This window comes from Otolemur garnettii, unplaced genomic scaffold (assembly GCF_000181295.1).
Source record: "Otolemur garnettii isolate 467f Iridium unplaced genomic scaffold, OtoGar3 scaffold00131, whole genome shotgun sequence".
Lineage (NCBI taxonomy): Eukaryota > Metazoa > Chordata > Mammalia > Primates > Galagidae > Otolemur > Otolemur garnettii.
Window position 1 is genome coordinate 4,546,926 of NW_003852526.1, and position 20,662 is coordinate 4,567,587.

The 20,662-nt window shown below is 40.2% G+C and overlaps 1 protein-coding gene across 1 annotated transcript in view; it reads right to left on the minus strand.

Moving 5' to 3' along the window:
• Window positions 1-11,761: 11,761 nt before the first annotated feature.
• Window positions 11,762-20,662, minus strand: part of GUCA1C (guanylate cyclase activator 1C) — a 36,925-nt gene continuing 28,024 nt past the window's right edge. Inside the window, exons 3-4 of the mRNA XM_003798204.2 lie at window positions 18,620-18,707; window positions 11,762-12,003 (exon numbers count right to left, since the gene is read on the minus strand). Coding sequence (XP_003798252.1) covers window positions 11,762-12,003; window positions 18,620-18,707 — 330 coding nt within the window. The remainder of the gene's footprint in view (window positions 12,004-18,619; window positions 18,708-20,662) is intronic.

A 20,662-nucleotide genomic window follows, 5' to 3' on the forward strand; every position in this document is an offset into this window, starting at 1 on the left:
CAGCATAATGAAAAATGTGTACTAAGTACAAGAGACCAGATCAAAGACACACAGAAGAAAGAGTCCGTGGGAAAAAAGATCGGAAAGATAGCTTTAATGATAAGAACGAAAATATGCTGTTCATTGTAATACATGTCCATGCACAATGCTAAGTTATTTACTTTCGGTAAGGTGAAAATAGCTACACATCAGAAATCATCAATTTAAGAGAGATATTTGTCCTTGAAATAGAGCTGGTCTCTAAGCCCTCCATATTAAATTCAAGTAGTCAAAACATTTGTCAGTTCTTTCCCTAAATTCCTAGCAAATTTCACTTTACTGTATGCTAAGTAAATAATTTCTACTAAAAAGGTCATGAAAGTTTCAAGGTGAACTTCAGTTTAGAAAAGTTTAAATTCTCCATAAATTCTGGACAAGTACAGCACAAATTAATGTTTATTGTATCTATGTCCCTTGTTTGGTCCTCAGCCAAATCAATCCTGAGTTTGAGTTATTGCTCTGTGTAGGCCAGGCAGCTGTAACTGTCGTTAGCCTGTGCTAGGAATGGTCTGAGGCGGCCACGCGCAGGTAAGCAGCACCTGTGAGATCCTTGTGTTTTCTAGTTCTGTTACCCATTACAACTTTTCAACATGCCCGTCAAGCTGTTATTGTCCTTCAGGAAGAAGTACAATATGTTGTGACTGAGAGTATGGGATTCAGGATACAAGTGCTAATTTTAGAACTTAATGATCTACAATCTCCTGAAATTATCCAAGCTTCATTTTTTCATCCGTAAAGTAGGAATTATAATAAAACCTTCATATAACTTCTATGAGGATCAAAGAAATAATGAATGTGAAAGTTCTTTATAAATGAAATATGCTATACAAATGATACTCCGTATTATTAGTGGTTGTTGAAAATTAAATTGAATGAATTCCCTTTCAAGGTATTGAGTTAATAGAGAGATATGGAAACTGTGACCTTGGAAAGCACACTTCCAGCCCAGGGTTGCTGCTACTCAGTGACAGTTGACTGGTTGCTCCTCCAAATCTCCTCCATCTTTAAAATTTAAGACAAGATAAACATCCAGATTTTTAATATTTTTTCAGTTTTTAAAATATGCTGTGCATACCATAAATGATTAGGTCTGGCCCATGAACTTCTTGTTTGGGGTTCATGGCCTAAAACCTGTGCTGGCAAAGCTACTTGCCTGTCCATTCCCTCTGGGGTCACAACAAAATCTCAGTCCTCTGTGTTTTAACATTCTCACAGGGAAGGAAGGTGTGTCTAGGGGGAGGCAACGTGCAGGCTGCTGTCAGCTGGATCTGACACAGGTAAGTGACTGGGAGCCACATGAGGCCCAAGTGGCCCTTTGGCTTCGTGCAAGAATGAATTCAGGAGTGAGGGGACAGTGTAAAGGGAGAGCGAGATTTATTCAGGAAGTATAGAAAGCCTACTCCACAGACAGAGCAGAGGCAAGTTCTCCCCACAGAAGAGAACTGACCCCATGATTATGTTTGCCCCCCTCTTTAAGCCCTGACTTTCTTACAGGCTGAACAAGTCGGGGAATATCATGTAACTTGTCCCGCCTCCATCTAGTTTGGATCAGTGTAGTCCAAAGCGCTTTTGAGACTTTCTGACTCAGTTAGGCAATGTCTGTGCAATTAAGCAGTGTCCAAAAGCTTGCAGCAGGGCCTGAAGTGGTACCCAGCCTTGGCTGCACAGTGGAATTGCCTTAAGAGCTTTCAGAATTGCTAATGTCTGGGTCCCAATCCACAGATTCTGATTCACATGGCCTGGAGTACAGCCCGGGCATGGGGAGTTCTTAAAGCTTCCCAGGAGAGTCTAATGTGCAAGCAGGGTTGTGGTCATGGAAGCGATGAAGGGAAATCGAGATAGTTTGCCCAATACCTAATGTAGCAGTTATTATAATGTGTTAGGAACCTCATTATAATATAATGTGTTTAATAATAACGTCTTATAATATAATGGAAAGTGCAGATATGGGCATAGCGCTCAGAGCTTAGAGAAGTACCCGTGGGTGGATGGATGGAAAACTAAACTGTGGTACACACACAGACACACACACACGCATGCACACACAATGGGCTATCATTCAGCCATGGAAAAGAAGAAAATCCTGCCATATGTGACAATGTGGATGAAGCCTGAGGACATTATACAAAGTGAAATAAACTAGACACAGAAAGACGAATGCTGCACGATCTCACTGTACATGAAATCTTAGTCAAGCACATAGAAGCAGAGAGTAGAACGGTGTTTGTCAGAGGCTGTGGGGTGGGAGAAGTGGGGAAATGTTGGTGAAAGTGTACAGACTTTCAGTGATGAGGCGAATAAGTGCCAGGGATCTATTTTTTATCACATAGTTAATAATATTGTAGCTTGAAAATTGCTTAGAAAGTAGATCTCAAGTGTCCTCATCATACACAAAAACAGTAATTATGTGAGGGGAAGACTGTGTTAATTAACTTGACTGTGGTAATCATTTCACAACGTAATACAGATCAACTCATCATGTGGTATTGTCTTAAATGTGCCTAATTTTTATTTGTCAATTATACCTCAATAAAGCTGGGGGAAAATTCTAAGTAAGAAAAGGTTTCTACAGTATTATAAACCACAATTTAATTTTTAAATAAATTTTCAGACAATGCCTAAAATTTGCACGTATTCTGTAGGGTTTTGTTTCTGCTGTAAAGGCCCCTTGCCTGACTTCGTCATTCACTTAGCTCTCTAAAGGACAAGTTGGTTGGACACCACTATAGGTGATGGGAATCGAGGCCCACTACTTTTGTAACTTCAGCTACATATGTTCTTCTTGTCTGTCCAGCTCTGCATTCTTATAGACAGAGAATTCCTTTCTGTTGTGGGAAACCCACTTGGACATTCAGATGAGGCTGACGGTTTCCCTCACGGCCTTTCCTCCACCCTGCAATGTACAGCAAGTCTAAGAGGGCTGGGAGTGAGCAAGGCTGGCACGTCCTCCACCCTCCTGCAGGTGTCCCTCAGATTAGGTCCATAGGGCATTGGTGAGGGAGGAACTCTCTTCCTTTGGGGTGGAGAAGGGGGTTGGATCCCTTGTGGCCCAGATCCTCATCTGGGATGATGAGGAGACAGAGATGAGAGGTCCCGGGGCCTAATAACATCATCTTTCCAGCCCCTGTATCCAGCTGTCTGAATTTTTAAGCTATGTGAGTGAGGAAATTTTCCTTTCTACTTAAGCTGTTTTGAGTTAGGTTTCTCATCCTCTGCTCCTAAGCTAAGGCATCAATTTACATTAAAGTATGATACACACACCTGCTAAAGTAGGATTTAGTTTAGAAGAAGGGAGAGCTTTATTTTCCATACCAGAAAAACATTTGATCAGAAAAGAATATTCCAAGTAGAAAGATAAGCTGTACCCCTATCAAACCAGACAATAAATCCAGAGGGATCTCAGTTCTGGTCAGACTCAGTTTTCCTGGACATACAGGACCCAGGAGAAGAGCTCAGGAAGCATTAACAAAGGAGCATATACTCGGTGTGCTTTTGTTTCAGCCCACATCTTTATCTTTCACCTTTAATTCTCCCCAAACTGACCTATAAATTCAATGTAAGTCACTTTGAAAATTCTAGCATGGTTTTGTGGAAATTGACAAGCTAATTTTACACATCATGGAAATACCAAAGATTAGAAATAACTGAGGCAATTGCAAAAGAATAAGGCAGATATCAGACATCAAGATTCATTATAATGCTATAGTAATGAAGAGAATATAGTATTGATGTAGGGATAGACAAATAGATCAACAAAACCGAACTTTTTGAACTAATTTTAGACTTACAGAGAAATTGCAAAAACAGTACAGAGAATTTCCTTATACAAGGTGGCCATAAAGTTCATGTGCAATTTAAAACAGACAACTATTTAAAATTTGCACATGAACTTTATGGCCACCCTGTACATCTGTTAAGCCACTTTCCCAAATGTTACCATCTTCTGATTGATTTAAAAAGAAACTTTAACGTGACATGAGAAATTGTGTTTTTAAGTCTTAATTTGTGCATTTTTTCCTACTACCTATAGCCTTGAAAACATTTATTTGTGTTTATTATTCAGTTGTATTCAGTATTTTCTTTTTTGCAAGTTTTCTATCCTGATAATTTTTCCATCTTTGAACTCTTGTTTATTTTTCCCCCTTTGGTACATTTGTCAGAGGCTTTATATTTTAAATGTGTTAGTCTTTTGCCATACTTAAGTTAATTTGATTTATGTCTTTTAATTTCTTGATCTAATAGTTTTATATTTTATGTACTTAAAAAAATCTGTTCATATTTTGAGAAATATGCATATCATTCTATTTTTTTTCAGGATGTATTTTGAATTCTGGGAAGAGCCAGAAACAATTTGTAGTCAATTCAGGTAATCAGAGTACAGATAAATAAATGTCCTTGTGTAAAGGAAATGAACAAACCAAAAAACAAAACCATCAGCAGCTGGGACAATATGATGATAACCTTATGATTTTCTTGTGTGATCAAGCATCTGCTTAAAGGCCAATTTCAAAAGCATTTTTTAAAAGACAACATTTGTTGGATTATATGAGCTCCCATGGAAAGGAATTTGAAGGCTAATAGAAAAAAATATTTTCCCATTATGATTTTTGTGACAGAATGAAGGGACATATGGTGTGAAATAAAGACTCTACAAAGGCAATAAGAAGAGTTCTGTTAGCTCTGTCACTTCTAAGGTGTGTAATCATTCACTTTAACTTATTTGTTGAGTGCCTACTGTGTGCCAGGCTTTGTTGTAAGTGTAGAGACATGACAAAATAAACAACGACATAGTAGGTTAGATGGCAGTCAGGCACTCTGGGATGAATTTAAGTAGCGAAGAAGTAGGTGACGGGAAGAGACACTTACAACTTTTAACAGGAAAGGCCTCACTGAGAAGGTGGTGGCTGATCAAAAACATAAAGGAGATGGGAGAACAAGCTATGTTGATGTCTGGAGGAAAGCTTCCCAGGCAAAAAGGCTGGCAAGAACCATATCCCCCAGGAGGGCTTATGCCTGGTGTGTTTTAGGAGAAAAGTGGCCATTGTGGCTGAAGATGAGTGGATGGGGGCAAGAGGAAGAGGAGGTGAGGTGAGGAAGTTAAGGCAAGAGGAGGCAGATTGTGTACAACTACAATGGAGGCTACCACAAGAGCTTGCTGGTTTTTATCTTGAGTGAGAATAGGAGACACGTGAGAGTTCCGCATTACATCATCTGCCTTACGCTTTAACTGATCATTCCTGTTGAAAATAGATTGTGGAGGGACAAGTGTTGAAGCCAGGAGACTAGTTAGAAGGTGGCTGGGTTTGATGAGGGATAATGATAGCCCAGAGCAGGCCATAGGGTGGGTGGTAGGTTGGTATAGACGTGGGTCAAGCTCTAGATATATTTTTACTTAATTTTTTCATATATACTGATCTAAAGAATATACATTAAATTATGGTCATACCATCTACATATATACCAAAATTATCTTAAGGAATTGCTGTCACTTTTGATATTATATTTCTTTAAAACCTCCTTAAAAGTGTAAATTATTAGAGAAATACGAAGTTTATGATCAGAAAGAATGGAATGTATGCTGGAATAGAGGCCTGGTATGCCCTCTAATTATAAGACTTTCATCTGAAAACGGCTGAGGGTTCATTGTTATCTTAAGAGCATGAGAAAAATATTAAAGCTTTGTGTAACTGACAGCTTGAAGACCAGTTGAAAGGGACTGCTGGCATTTGAAAGATTTTGTCTATCAAGAGATAACACAATACAAATCAAAACTACTCTGAGATATCACCTAATCCCAGTGAGAATGGCCTACATCTCAACGTCCCAACATACAGATGCTGGCATAGGTTTGCAGAGAAAGATATCCTGGAGAAACTCTTCCCCAGCAGAGAGGATAGCAAGAACCACATTCCTGAAGACGGTTTATGCCTGGAGTGTTTAAGAGAGAAAGGGCCACTGTGGCTGAAGAGAGTGGATGGAGGCAAGAGGAAGAGAGGGGACGTGTAGGTGGGACTGCAAATTAGTACAGCCTCCATGGAAAGAAATATGGAGATTCCTTAAAGAACTAAAAGTAGACTTCCGTTTGATCCTGCAATCCCATCACTCGGTGTCTACTCAAAAGAAAAAAGACATGAACCATAAAGGTTTTTGTACTCAAATGTTTACAACAGCACAATTCACAACTGCAAAGATGTGGAAAGAACTCAGGTGCCCTTCAACACGTGAATGGATTAACACCTTGTGGTATGTGTATACCGTGGGATACTATTCAGCCATAAAAAGATGGAGATTTTGTATGTTTTGTAATAACTTGGATGGGTTTGGAGAACATTCTCCTAAGAGAAATATCACAAGAATGGAAAAACAAGTATCACATGTACTTAGTGCTAAATTTGAACTAGTAAATTACCAACTACATGCTCACATGAGAGGAAAACTTGATTAAATTCAAGTAGGGGAGAGGATGGAAGGGGTTGGATAAATACCAGTGGGTACATTTCACAGGTATATTTCACACTTCTGGGGTGAAGGACACAACTACAATTTGAACTTTAACCTTACAAAGGAAAACTATGTAACCTAATTATATGTACCCCCATATTAATCTAAAACTAGAAAAAGAAATTCTAAAAGCTAGAGGAACCAGGGAAGCTCAAAGGAGTAGGGCGCTGGCCCCGTATGCCAGGGTTGGTGGGTTCAAACCCAGTCCCAGCCAAAAACTTCCAAAAAAAAAAAAAAAATCTAGAGGAACCAGCACGTACTGAGAACCTCATCAGGCCAGTTACTATTTGGTTAGAGGCTTTTGTGTGTTAGTTCAGGTCATCCTCACAATAACTCCACCAATTATTTTAATCTGATTTCATGGGGTGGAAATGCGAGCATGTTGAAATAAAACAATTTACCCAGGATCATGCAGTGAGTGATGGAGGCAGGATTGAAGTTAGTTTGCATGCATGCATGTAAGTCTGTGACCTTTTTTCTAAATCTTACAAAGGAAATATGCAGGACTCCACAACCCCGAGGCACTTTAAAGAACTACGCTTTGAGATAGAGCATGGACAGACTCTGGCCATTGCCATGGCAACCATAAGGCTGGGGCTATCAGAGGAGATGTGAGCAACTGTGGTTTCCACATCTGGCCATGCATTATAATCATCATGAATGTCAGGGATATCATTTTTTTTAATCTTAAAAAGATTTCTTGGTGACTTCTGTGTACACAGCCATCAATGCCCTACCATGCCATACGTGACAGAAAGCAACTCAGAATTAGATGTAGGGACAAAAACCAATAACCTATGACAGAAATCCTATAGCTAGCAACCTGAAACTCATTGGCTAGAAAAATCTAAAGAAACTTGGGCTTGAGATCTATATCAAATAAAAACAATTTGTCTTAAATTTTGTTTCTAAACAAATAATCTTTTGTGTGGTGCTGAGAGATCATTTTCTGCATTGTGAGGATGACATGGAATCAAAGAATATCAGAGCTGGAGGGAAAGTCCCCTTACTTTAGAGCTGAGGAACCGATGCCGAAGTCCAGTGAAGTTCACAAAGGTCACAAGAACCAGATCCGGTGTGAAGACCTGTGCTCTTTCCGCCAAGCAATCCTGCCTCTCTGAGGACTTTTCTCAATGTTGTCAGTCATCCTACTGATAAAACTTGGTATTCCCTGGGTTTAATTTGAAAGTTCAATTTTGCCTACCTGCAGCTGTCCCCAGTATTGAAAAAGCTATTCCCTGTCCACCCAGGTTCAGTGATTTAGATTTCTTCAGCAAGAGTAAGACCCCACATGGTTTTAAATGTCAGTTTAAAACTTTTCTATTTTTTATTTCATTTTGAAAGGTTATTCTCATATGAGTGGAGGAGGAGAGGCAGAACCCGCAGCTTCTCTCCGGCATTCATATTGTTTCTTCCCGGTACCAACCCCTCCTGGAGACCTCTTCACTTACCTCTCAGTCCTGTATTCAATTTAACAAAACACATTTTCTCATTTATTTCCCCAATTACTATGATACCAACACATTTGAGAAGGTAAAAATGAAGGAAACATTTTCCCCACCTACACCACTCTCAACAACTCTTCTACTGTAAAGAGACACTTCTTTAAAAGTGGAAAGTTTTTTGTCCATCCCAGAAAGAACCCCCAGTGTAATTTAAAGAGAAGCTGGTCACCAGCCACTGCCTTGTGGGGAAGGAGGGGAAATCAGATTAGCATTTGTCCTTATCCTGAACCAGCTGCCACTCATCTTTTACCTTCTCTCCTCCTTTCTGTCTCTGTATGTTGGGCCAAAGAATCAGGCCATCTGTTTCCTGTGCCTCTTTGGCCTTGTAGAACTCTGAGTAATGTGGCTTTAGCCTTTGTTTTGAGGGGGATCATTTTTAAAAGGCAAAAATTGTTACTCTCTCTACTATCTTTCTCCTCATCTTTCTCTCTTTAAATATTGTCTCTTTCCTACAAGGTAGCAAGGAATTCTTGAAGAAAAGAAGAACATATGTTGGAAGATCTGGGTTTTCGTTTGACAGTGATGCAATTCTGGTCATGCTACTACTTCTTGGTAAGTGGAAGTCTCTGAAATTAACAGTGGCTGTTGAGGTCCTTCATGTGCCAGGTCTCACGCATCTGGGCATCCTCTGAAATGTCACTATAGATGGTGATTTTCAATCAGGGGGCCAGTGTGCTGTGAGAGGATCTTGGGTGTGCCATGAAAATTTTTAAAGGTCATTAATGAAATTATTTTCAAAAGAAGTTAAAAGCACAGTAAATATATTCTTTTTTTTTTACTCCTTTTCTTGATCAGCATAATTTAAGTGAGCCGTGGAAGTTGAACACAGGTTCCAGTGTGCTGTGAGATATAAACGCTGAAAAATACTGCTATAGAACCATAGGAAGAAAACTCATGGAATTCCAAACAAATACAATAAAACTAAACAAAAAAAAATGTTTTAAGTCACTGGGCAGTCAGTTCTGCTTAAAGCTTATTATCTGAAGGTGGAAGAAATTTACATGAAATATCTGGTTTACAAAGACAGCATGACTTTAGTAGATTAGGACTATTCCTTGGACTGAGCACCTTGGTGCTAAATTGCAGAGGGAAGCCTGGGGAGATGGCCTTAGGAGATGGAGACCTGAGGGGAAGAACCTGAATTTTTTCCCTTAGTCTTTTTTCTTTTTCTGTTTCACCTAACCATAAACTAACCTGAACTCTTTTGCTGTTGAATTTCAGACTTACCTCCTTCTTAGGATCACCCTCAGAAGTACTATGAAATAGATATTACTTAATGATTTGTTTTCTTATGACAAGCAGCTAGGATCTTCACATTCCCCCCCACCGCCCAACGCATTTTCTTCTGAAGCTGGCCAGGGTGTGCTGTGGGCCTGCCTGTGCTCTGTACAGATGGGGTGAAGTTATTCTTTTCATCTCTTCCCCATGAACCCTGGGGTCCGTGTGAAAGGAGGAAGGCACGGAGGGGGCACAGGGCTTAGAAATCCAAGAGGCAGCATCTAGGGAAAACTGAAACCAAGTCTGAACAAACTATACAAACCAGTCACGTGCCAAAGGGATGATACAGACGCTGAGAGAAAGGATCTGGGCGTGGGGCACAGGCTGACTAGAGCCTGGGGGGTGAAATATAAACTACAGGCTTCAAAACCTAAAGTGGGAACTAGGCCTGGGATGGGGCTGAACTCCGGTGAGAATGATGGTTGACAGTGTCCTGAAGGTGCCTGTCTGGCACGTCCTACCTATCGCATCTCAACTCTCAGTTCCCAAACCACCCCTCCCTAACCGGGGCTGGTGTGCAATGACATTAATACTTTGCTAGAGGCTTCCTTGTTAGGCTTAGCGGGAGAGGGACCTGCTCCTTCCTGCATCTGTCAGTCTGGGTGCAGTACCAGCCCCTTCTTGACAGAGACAGTTGATTACAATTTTCCCCCCACATTGCTCCGAGGAACACTGTGTCCCTGCCACAGAAAACCAGTCCTGCCTCCCTCTCCCAAGCCTCTATGTTCTAATCATCTCTATGGTAGCTGCTTCCTGCCTTCACCGACTGTTATTTCTGTGCCCCCTCTTTGCCTTTCAATCCTCCAGTACCTTTTAAATCAATTTCTTATATTAAATTCTCTCTGTTCAAATAACTAGTATGATTCCCTGTGTTTCCCCGACTGGATCTGGCTGATCCTAGGCCCTGGCTGACGGCAGGGTCAGTCCTGTCTAAGGAGGGGACCCACCCTCTTCTTTTTCTATGTGTGTAGAGTACATACTCTGGAATTATGCCAGGTTCTCTCTTTACTCCTCACAGCCCTGATATCTTGTATTTAAAATCTTTATAACACCCAGAACACTGACAGTTTAAGGCATTACATCATCTGACAACACAACTTTGTGGAATCGTTTACCTTGCTGATACTATGGCTCTTCTTATAATGCTTATCTTTTCACTTCTCTTCTAGGAAGCTCAGAGTCCAATGGGTAGCCTACTTTTTGCAAATGAGTAGAACAGCCATAATAATTTACTTTATCTTGAATCATTTTATTTTGACATATTTTATCTTACATTGTATATGTCTCTGTGAATCCCATTTTCTTAAATTCCCAGAATATTTCTAACTCCAGCTATATCTTCATCTACACTTTCCTCTCTAACTTCCTCTCTCTCTCCATTTATACTTCCTTTCTACTCCCATGTATCCCTCCTCTTCACCTTTATTCACATGGACGAATAAAGGGAGACAGGGACAATCTAACTCTGCAGTTTTCCAGTTGTGTGTTTTTAACCCAAATTGCAATGTGAAAGCACAATTATGAAGCTTTTGACATAAAGATGGTTCACATCTGGTCTTGGAAACCTCCAGTGTGTTTCCATGAGAAAGCCATTCGTTGACAGACATCCTAATGGGCCCGTGATATAGAACCCAATTCTTAAAAAAGTTCTACCCCATCAAGAAATCCCATTCATCATTTCATTTTTTGGAAAGGATATAAAAAATGAAATGTCAGAGCTATAATGTCAGGACCGTTTAAAATGTCAAGTGCTTGTTGTTGCATAGCCTGCCTGTCTGCTGTTCGGATCAAACCTCCAACTGGCATAATAATTACCGATGATACATTGCATTTTCATGCGCAACTGGACCCAGATTTACAACAAATTGGATGAAAACATTCTCACTGCCCAGTCTGAAGTTTTCTCCTTTTACTACATAACCTAAGACTTTTCTTTTTGAACAGAATAGTGTTACGAGTCCAAGACAGCATTCAAGATAAGAAATGAGAAATAAGGACAGAAAAGAAGTTACCCAAATAAGCCAGAACTCAGCCATTTATAATACACAGAAGCAACAAGAGGCAGCAGGCACATTTGCAAATGCATGTTTACTCAAAGAATGCTAAACTCTGGGGACCCTTTCCAGATAATCCAGTTGTTTCAAGATGCAGATTAAGTGTGCAAGAAAACAGACCTGTGAGCTTTATTTTGAACTGATAGGCGTGAGGACACCCTTCAGTTTAATCATCCTGTTTAATCTGCAGAGAGAGCAGTAATACACAAACAGAAAAGCAACAATGCATCTATTTGGGAGCATAATGGAAGTCACATTTGGAATAAAATAAAATACTGTATCCATAAGCTTACGGCAGTTACAGTAAAAACCTGACATCAACAGCTTGTACACCAGGAAGACTGTATTTCTTCTGTACCGAAATTGTGTGCTCACGGAAAGCATTCAGAGAGAATGAAGCGGCCTCTCTTCCCTTTCCCTGGGAGAAGGATTCTCAGGCTGCTTCATTTTCACCTTCCCCAGACCCGCCTTGTTGGGTGGTTTGGAGACAGCGTCTTCCAGGTCTGGCTGCTTCCCATTACAAATTACTTTCAGCACATTGGAAAGGTCGAAGCTCTTGTAAACAATCTCTAGAAGATCCTGATCTTTTTCCAGGCCATTGACAAATTCTTCTAAAGTCAGTTCTCCTGCAAAATAATAAATGTTCGATTAATAAGTGGGTTCATAAGAACTACTCGCTGGCACATATAGTGTGTTTACTGTTGTTTTTATTGATATTCTTTTGATATCCTTTATCTTCAATTAGACCTTAAGATCTTTAAAGATCTTTGTAGACATAAGTATTCAATGGTACAGTTGCAAATGAAAATAAAGATAATAAATACCGTCTACTTTTATTTTTGGTTAATAACACCAAGTAATACATCTGCTGAAATCAGAACACATATACATTTACATCTCTACACAGTACTGTTTTGGGGACCTTTAATCTTGAAGATATGACCAGATCAGAGGAGTAAGACAGACTGTAGATTTTCAAGATCAGGAGAAAATGACTATTCACACGGCTGCACAATATTCTTCTCTCTGAGGAAATAATTCCAGAGATTATCCAAAGCTGTGAAGAAGTTTAAGCAATTATTCATTCCACATATTATTGCTGGTCATTAATTCTCCTCCCCCTTTCGGACTTTATGACCTTGACCTAAACCGTAGGCCTGCTCCAGCCAGTCCCGAGCTCTAAACCTACAGGCTTATTCCCATGTGCACAGCTGCCATGTTTTTTCACTATCCTCGTCCCACAAGATAATTTTCTAACATTTGGAGGGGCTAGGATTCTGTGTTGACATAAATGATCTGGATTGGGATATGGGTAGGTTCACATTCAAATCATCTGGATTGGGATAAGGGTAGGTTCAAACTCCAAGAGATGTAGCTAATAGGACTTGCAGCGAGATGAAGATCAGCCAGAGAGACATTCAGTCGGCAGGCCCTGAGTTGAGTGCCACACTGCGCCTGTACCTTTTAGTGGATAAAAATCAGAGTCTAAAATGCCACGATGATGATTCAAATGTAAAGAAGCAGGAATCATCACATTTTCATGTGATACCTCCGTTTCGATTTCAATGTAAAATACAACACCTAATATACATTTTTCTTTTAGAGAGAAACCTGATCTTTGTTCCTTATGTTTTACTTACGCCAAAAAAAAGGTGTGCACGGAATTCCAGCTGACAGCGGTCAGGAACAGAATTGCCTATTGAAAAAAGTGTTATTGAAAAAGTACAAACATGGAAGAAACTGATGGGAGTGGAGAAGACTGGAAACTAAGGGGAGGGGTAGGAGGGTGTGACATGCGTGAGTGACAGGGATGCGGCGGCAATGGGACAGAAGGACCTGAAATAATCCAAGAATATCACCCTTTGCAAAGGAAAGTCACAGCTGGTAAATTCCCAACCCAGAAGTCTTTTCCAATTTCTGGGAGCTCAGCATGACCAGAAGAGAAGTGGGAATGGAGCTGGGGGAACTGGAGTTGTTTTAACTCCTCACAGAGCATCTCCCCTGTCAGTGGGGATGATAGAAGAAGCTGTGTCTGAAGGGACTGGGACACAATCTCAGCTGAAACACAGCACACGTTACTGATGTGGAAAAGAGACAAAACACAGATGCCTTCACTGCTGGCTTTTCACTTCTTCAAAACACCCATGAACTCAGCAAATTAACTGTTTTCATGTTACCGAACCACATGTCAAAAAACCCTCTGTCAAACTGACAACTTCTATCTACAGAAACTTATAATGTTTACTATATCGAAATGACTTTTGAAATTTTCCTCACTCTTTTATCCTCTAGCACCCAACAGTTGTTCATTTATTCATCAAACAGTTATTGCACCTGAACCACAATTACAATTTCCATTGCCACATGCCGACTACAGTAGTACTGCTTGCTGACAAATTGCCTTCCATTATCTGAGGTGCTTTAACAATGCTCCCTCCTCCTCTTTAACTTGACTATTAATTTATATCCAAACAAATGAAAAAGATGGTTCTGGGTTTTTCTAAAAAGGATTGCCTGTGAGGGTCTAGAAGCAAGGGTGTCCAACATTTGGCTTCTCTGTTGTAAAGTGGAAGAAGAGTTGTCTTGGGTCACACATTAAATACACAAACACTAATGAAATCTGATGAGCAAAAGAAAAGGCTCACACATACTTTTCATAATATCTGACACCACAGATAAGCAAAACAGTTCTCCAATAATCTGTATGTGGCCCACGGGCTGCTGGTTGGACACACCTGGAAAGAGTCTACCAGCAAAGAGTCAAATCCTGTAAGAGATGATTCAGCTGGAGATCATGGGTTTCAGAATGACATAAAGTGATTACTAATTTTTATTATTGTGTTATTTGTAACGACACATTTAAATTTTTGTAGGGCACAATTCAGAAACTGCACAATTATATTTTTATATATTGAAATATACATACCCACGTAATTGCTATCTCTCCATTGCTTAGGGCTGTTTGCTGTGTTGCTGGGTGCATTCTCTACTCCTGGGGATAATCTTTCATCACTCACTACTTCACTGCTGCTAATTTCAGCAGCTTCACTGATAATAAAAGCTCTACCCCTGAATATTTTCTCTAATCCTGTCTTTGCAATCTCTAATTGTGCTGACCTTCCTGGATTATACATTTCTTCCTGTTAACATCTTAAATAATCTTTTATAGTAAAACAAAATTCCCCCCCTCAAAAAAAGGCCAGAATTTAGTGTGTATGCTCACATTAACATTTGTGCTCTAAAGAAATCAGCCTGATTTTAAAAGAAATCAGTCTGTGTAAAGGAATTTTTTTTCATTCCAATTCTTTTTAACTATAGCTTTATTAAAAATCATACTGGGACTGGGAAATTAGCAAAGACGGGGTGGAGAATATTCAGGAAATGAGAATGACCAGGTTTTCCAGGGAAGATGCCAGTGAAGATTTTAAATAACATTTCCAAGTATTGAATTCACTGGCAAGGTGGCACTAGAGGCATTCAGCAGCGTTTTGTGGCAGAGTTTTAGCACACAACGATTTCCTGTCTATGGGGAAACTCAGTTCCCTCATATCTTCTGCTAGTTCTCAGTTTCCCAGTTTAACTCAGTACAGCTTCTCATGGCTTTCCACAACATTCCAGTCTAAAGCACTGATCCTTCTGTTAGTCACTCAGTAAAATCTCTTCCTTTATGTTCTGTCCCTGTTTTATTTTACCTAAAATATTCACCCTCTTTCATTCCTCTGTGGCCTCTTTTCACTTTCACGGTTTATTATTATGAGCCACCTAAGTCACCCTTATCCCTGTGCCATTTGGCGCTTGTTAAACTGCACTTGATCTTATGAACAGCACCTATAAATCTTCCTAAATCAAGTCAGGACTGACTCTCACTGGAGCATAGGAGAATGCAGATTCTTTCCGCAGTAAAGCCTGTAGCATTCCATGCTTAGCCATTTATCCTGACTTGTCTTCTTTTCTGTTTTTATTTTCCAATAACATTGAATGTTTAGCTTCAATTTTCTGCCTTTGTGATTCTCTTCAAGCTCTCCTTCCTGATGCTTCTGTTCATAACAGAAACATAAAACCAACTTGTTAAATTTTAACAACACATGTATATGCTCATGGTAAAAAAAAAAAAAAAAAAGCTCAGATAATACATGGAGGTGTAAGGAAGAGAAAGGACCTGTTTTAGCCTTGCTCAGGCCTCTAGTCATACTTCCCAACATAACAAACTCCTGCTAACAGATGCAGGTTTTTATTTGGTGACGTTTGCAACGCATATGCACATATATATTAATTTCCAAAATAGTCTAGACATCTTTCTTACAGATCAAATTGCATGTTGTGCTTGTCCTTGCTATTCTTTCCTTCTATTTTTTATATTAGATGCTTACTTATTTCATAGTTATTTGCAGGGCACAAAGAATATCAAAGGACACGAAACAGATAGTTCTTGTCTTGATGCAGCGTAGCTCTTCATCTCTTTAAAATTCTGACAATAATCCTATACTTCCTTTTTGCCCGATCTTCTAATTTTAACTTGCTGATTATCATAGAATATTCGGCAACAACTGGGTATTTTTCTGCCAACAACAGATGTGATGATGGTCATTATTTTGCCATCAGTTACAGTCAATTTAGGATTTTTCATATATGTTCCTAAAGTTTTCTTAGGTGTGGCTTTGTGTGCTGTGATCAGTTTTACCTTTGGTTTCCATATTCATTAGCTTATCAGATGCCAATGATATGCTCACTTTTTATTTTGAGAGATCAAAATATATATGTCGGCATACAGTCGATAGAATTCTAATATACTTAATTGAACACCTCTATCAGCATAGATGTTTCGATAATAGCAGCCATAATAAAAAATCATATTTGAGGTATACATATCTAGGCTTATATAAATGTGAATGGACGTTATCCTGTGTGGTGCCCACTTCCCCCTTACAAATGAATGAAGCACTTAATGATGCAATTTTTTTTTTTGTTTTTGCAGTTTTTGGCTGGAGCTGGATTTGAACCCCCCACCTCTGGTATATGGGGCCAGCGCCCTACTCCTTTGAGCCACAGGCACTGCCCTAATGATGCAATTTTAGCATCATTTTCTTGATACATGAGTGACCCAGCTGCCTCTTGATAAGATGATACAACAGAATTCAGTAATTTTTGTATAAAAGTAAATTCTATCGATTTTAGCTCTCTCTATGCATTTGCTAAGAAACAGTGGTTCACCGTTATTCCAAAGTGTATGCATGTGTATATGTGTATGTATATATTTTTTTACTTAAAATACAAGTTTTTATCAGAGGAAGCAATTCTATAACCCATTTTAGAAACCATATTGACCTCCCTCCTTTCTGTTGCTGATATATTCTTCTAGGGCAAAGATGTCATTTCTCTAATTTCTTGAAACCTCACCTTTTGCCTTAAGCACAACTTCCTTCTGATGAATTCACATCTTTCAACCCAGCCCTTTCTATTTCAAGGCCCCTCCAAATCTGTTTCCCCATTTTATTGATTCTTCATATTTTTTACTGGGGTATCCTTAAATGGTAAACAAAAGATCCTTGTATCATTTTTGTGTTTTCTGGAACACATTATCTGTGTCCTCAAATTAACAGAAACTTTACTGTTTCCTAAGCATACCAAAATCCTCACACTTATCTAAGGGAAGGCACTTTCATATTCCTCCACTTTTAGCACTAGAAGCATCATCCACGGATAGTATTTATCAAACGTTTTGGACCTGTCCTTTTGAAATTCACTATGTAGGCTAAATCTCAAAGCTTCATGATGTCCCATCGACTTCCAGAATATTGTTCTTGCACATCAGTGTTTTTCAGTCTCGGAATGAAATGGTTTATCCTCTCCACTCCAATCCCTGCCATCCCGCAGCACCTCTAAGATTAAAAACAAACATGAAACTGAACAAAACCTGCTGCCATTCTGCTGATGGACATTCCAGATGAGGTCTTCACTGCCTTATCAAACCCCCTGCTCTCCATTTCTCTCCCTTTTCTAGCTTCACTTAGCCTCCTTATCTACTCTGGGTAGTCTGACTCTGTTTCTTGCACGTTTTCACATGAACGAGCTTCTTTTATGCCACTCTTTGACCTCTGTTTGCTAGTAAGTGAGCACACTGACTTTAAGATTTAGTGGAGGCTGATCTAGGCTGAGGTCTTTAAGTAAAGAGGAAGATTGATGCTATCGATATATCTCCAAATTGTTATCTGAGCAGTATGCTCCTGCCCAGTTCCTTGGCTTCTTTACAAGAGAGGCTGCATTTGAACTTCCTCTCAACCTCCTCATCCCACCCTGCCACACAGAGCTGCCACACTTGACTGGTATAAAGTGCCCCGCTCAGCATGCGAACACGGCTCTCTACTGCCCTCTTGTGTCCACTGAAATAAGTGGCGCATGGTGGCCGGTTGAGTCATACTGAGTTACTTACGATTGAATTTAACCATGACTAGAATCCCAATAGCTTTTATACTTTCTTTTTTAACCTCTGGCTGAGGTTATATTTTTCATTTTGCCAAATATTCTGTTTTTCAAGGACCATTCCTAGATATTCTGCATCAATCTCAAGCCCATATCTTCACCTACTAGTTTGCTGAGATTAAAGCGTTTTGATAAAAGCACTCACTTCTCTTGAAATGTCTGTGTGTTCTTTCTTCGCTCATGCCTCTGAAAAAGAAATGCCCCTCCTCTGGGCTAAACAGAAACCCAGATTTCAAGGCAGAAAGAGCAGATGGAAAAATAAGAGAAAGGGCAGAAATGTAGAAAAGATAGAAAAAGCAGCAATGGAGGCAAGTATGGACAATTCTCCAGAAGTGTGTAGTCAGGGAAAGGAAAAAGTCCAACAGGAGGAGAAGACAGCTCAATCAGAGGAAGGTTCTCTACACTCGGTAAAGCTTCATTTATTTATGAGTTGATGAAAAACTACAGTCAAGAGGAAATGATTAATGTCCCAAGCAAAGAGCAGAAGGTTCTCCATCCTGTATTTTTCCAACTTCTTTCTTTGTCTCTCCCTTTACTCTTTATAGATTCCAGTTGTATCACACCCCACACATTGAATATAAATATGGTAAATGAACAGTTACTCAATTGAATTACCAACTAGAGAAAACTGGATTGCTCAAGTTCTGAAGCCCAAGTCACCAATAAGGGTCTCTTGAAAGGTTTCTGCTTTTGTCTAAATGGCATCCCTCCCTCATCTCCTACTTTATAAGAAAATGAGCCAGAGGAGAGTAGCTCCCTTACCATCATTGTTTATATCAATCTTATGAAACACCAGGTTGGTAAATTCCTCGGGACTCAGAGTTTGCTGTCCACGGAGGGCTTGTACAGCCTGCAAAGAGACAGATAAATGAGAGGGTTCCACTTTGTTAGAAGCAAACCCATTTTGTAACATTTCTACTCCAATGTGGCCGAGTTTGGAAATATGTCAATGTCAGGTTTGGCTATCCAACCTTTTCTAGTTATTAAAAATAAATAAAGAGAAAAGATTTTGTGTCAGTTCTGGATAATGAAGCTTGGAAATCACATTAACTGAATAAAGTCTGAAGTTTAATTTTATACAACATAAAGGGACTGATTCAACATATTAGGTAACAAAAGATGCAAAAAGCCCTCCAAAGAGTTCTGGACCCAGAAAGCAGTCAGGGTTGCCAGTTTCAGACTGAGGCATGAATGGAGAAGGATGACCAGAACTCTAAGATTCTAAGGCTTCCTCTCTGGCTTCTGCCACTGGAACTTCTGGTTCATTGTGCCTTTTTGTACAATAAACAACTGGGGAGACAGATACATAAGCCTCAGAAGAAGGCAGAAATTCTCTCGCGTTCTGCCAGCACCTTTTCATCATAAAAGTTGTCAGGAGACCGGGGCCAAATGACATTTCCAGCTTTCCTAGAGGGAAGATTTAGCCAGACCACTTCCCTCAAAGGTGATTAAATGACCCCGATTTGAGATAGAAATTCATAATAAAATGAAAGAGGATTAGTCATCTGGGAACTTGAACATAACTATCTTTATTGAACATGAGGGAATCTTTAGAAAAATGTCTGGCAACATATTTCAAACAGAGGGCATAGTCTTTACGACTGCCTCTCCGGCTGCTTCCCAAACATCACTGACCTTGAATCCAGGACTAATCATAATAAATGGTGGTAAAGCCCTTGCATTAGAAAGTCCAGGCCTCAAAGATCTCACAGTTATATATGGGGTAATGCTTGGTGTAACAGTTACATCTTACATATTAGATGAAAATTTTCAGGGTTTCTCCCAAAAGGTTAGAAAATTGGCCAGGCAACAGTATCCTTCCATTTTGAAGTGGTACAAGAGCACGTATACAAATCAGAGTAAAAAACTGTGAAATTTGATTTGTTTGTCACCATCTTCAGGTAGAACGCAAGTGGAATACTGATTGGCAGGCAGACCAGGCCTGAGTAGAGGGCCACCCACCTGCGTTGCTTTCCCCCTTTTTCTTAGGGGACAAGTAGGGCGGAGGATGGGCAGCAAGGCATGTTTTACTTTCCCGTCTTCTTTTTCCCCTTATGTAGCATGTCCGCCCTTTCTCCCCCATTCTGTCCATCATAGTGTCTGAGCAGGAGCAGGGGAGAGAGACAGGGGAGCAGGAGAGTGCTGTTGGCCGGCACTGTCGGGGTTAGCCAGCCTCAGCGCTCTCCGGACTGGCAGGGGTTTACAGCCCACTCTAGCTCTAAAACCTCCTCCTCTCCACCTCTGAGACGCTCTCTCCTGAAGTTCCCTAGACGTGAATCATGCATCTTGATTCCAACTAGCTCCTTTCAAGGTCAGATTCTCTCAAAATCTACACACTTGGCATTTTTGTACTAGACAATTCTTTCTTGTTCAAGGCTGTCCTGTGCACTGGTGAATGCTTAGCGGCACTCCTGGTTTCTAGCCATAGACGACAATAGCCTGGTCCCACTCTCCACTCCCCAATTTACCAGACCGTCTCCAGACACCGCTAAATATCCCCTGAACAGGATTCTCCTGGTTGAGGACTGCTGCTCCCGTTCTGCTGCCAGCTTCTTCTGGGTTTCCCTCACCCCTCAGATCTTGCCAGACAGGATCTAAGCCAGACAACTCTCTGCCACCTGCCACCTCAGGGTCCACACCTGACTCAGGGAAACCCCCCTAGCCACCTTTGTCCTGGCAAATTCTAGAAATGCAGATGCTTCATAAACTGCTTCTTCGCCACCATGGTCTGCTGCTTTAAACTTCTCACGTGTGACTCAAACACTCCAATGTCGTGTTCCCCAGACTGCAGAGTCCCTCCACTCT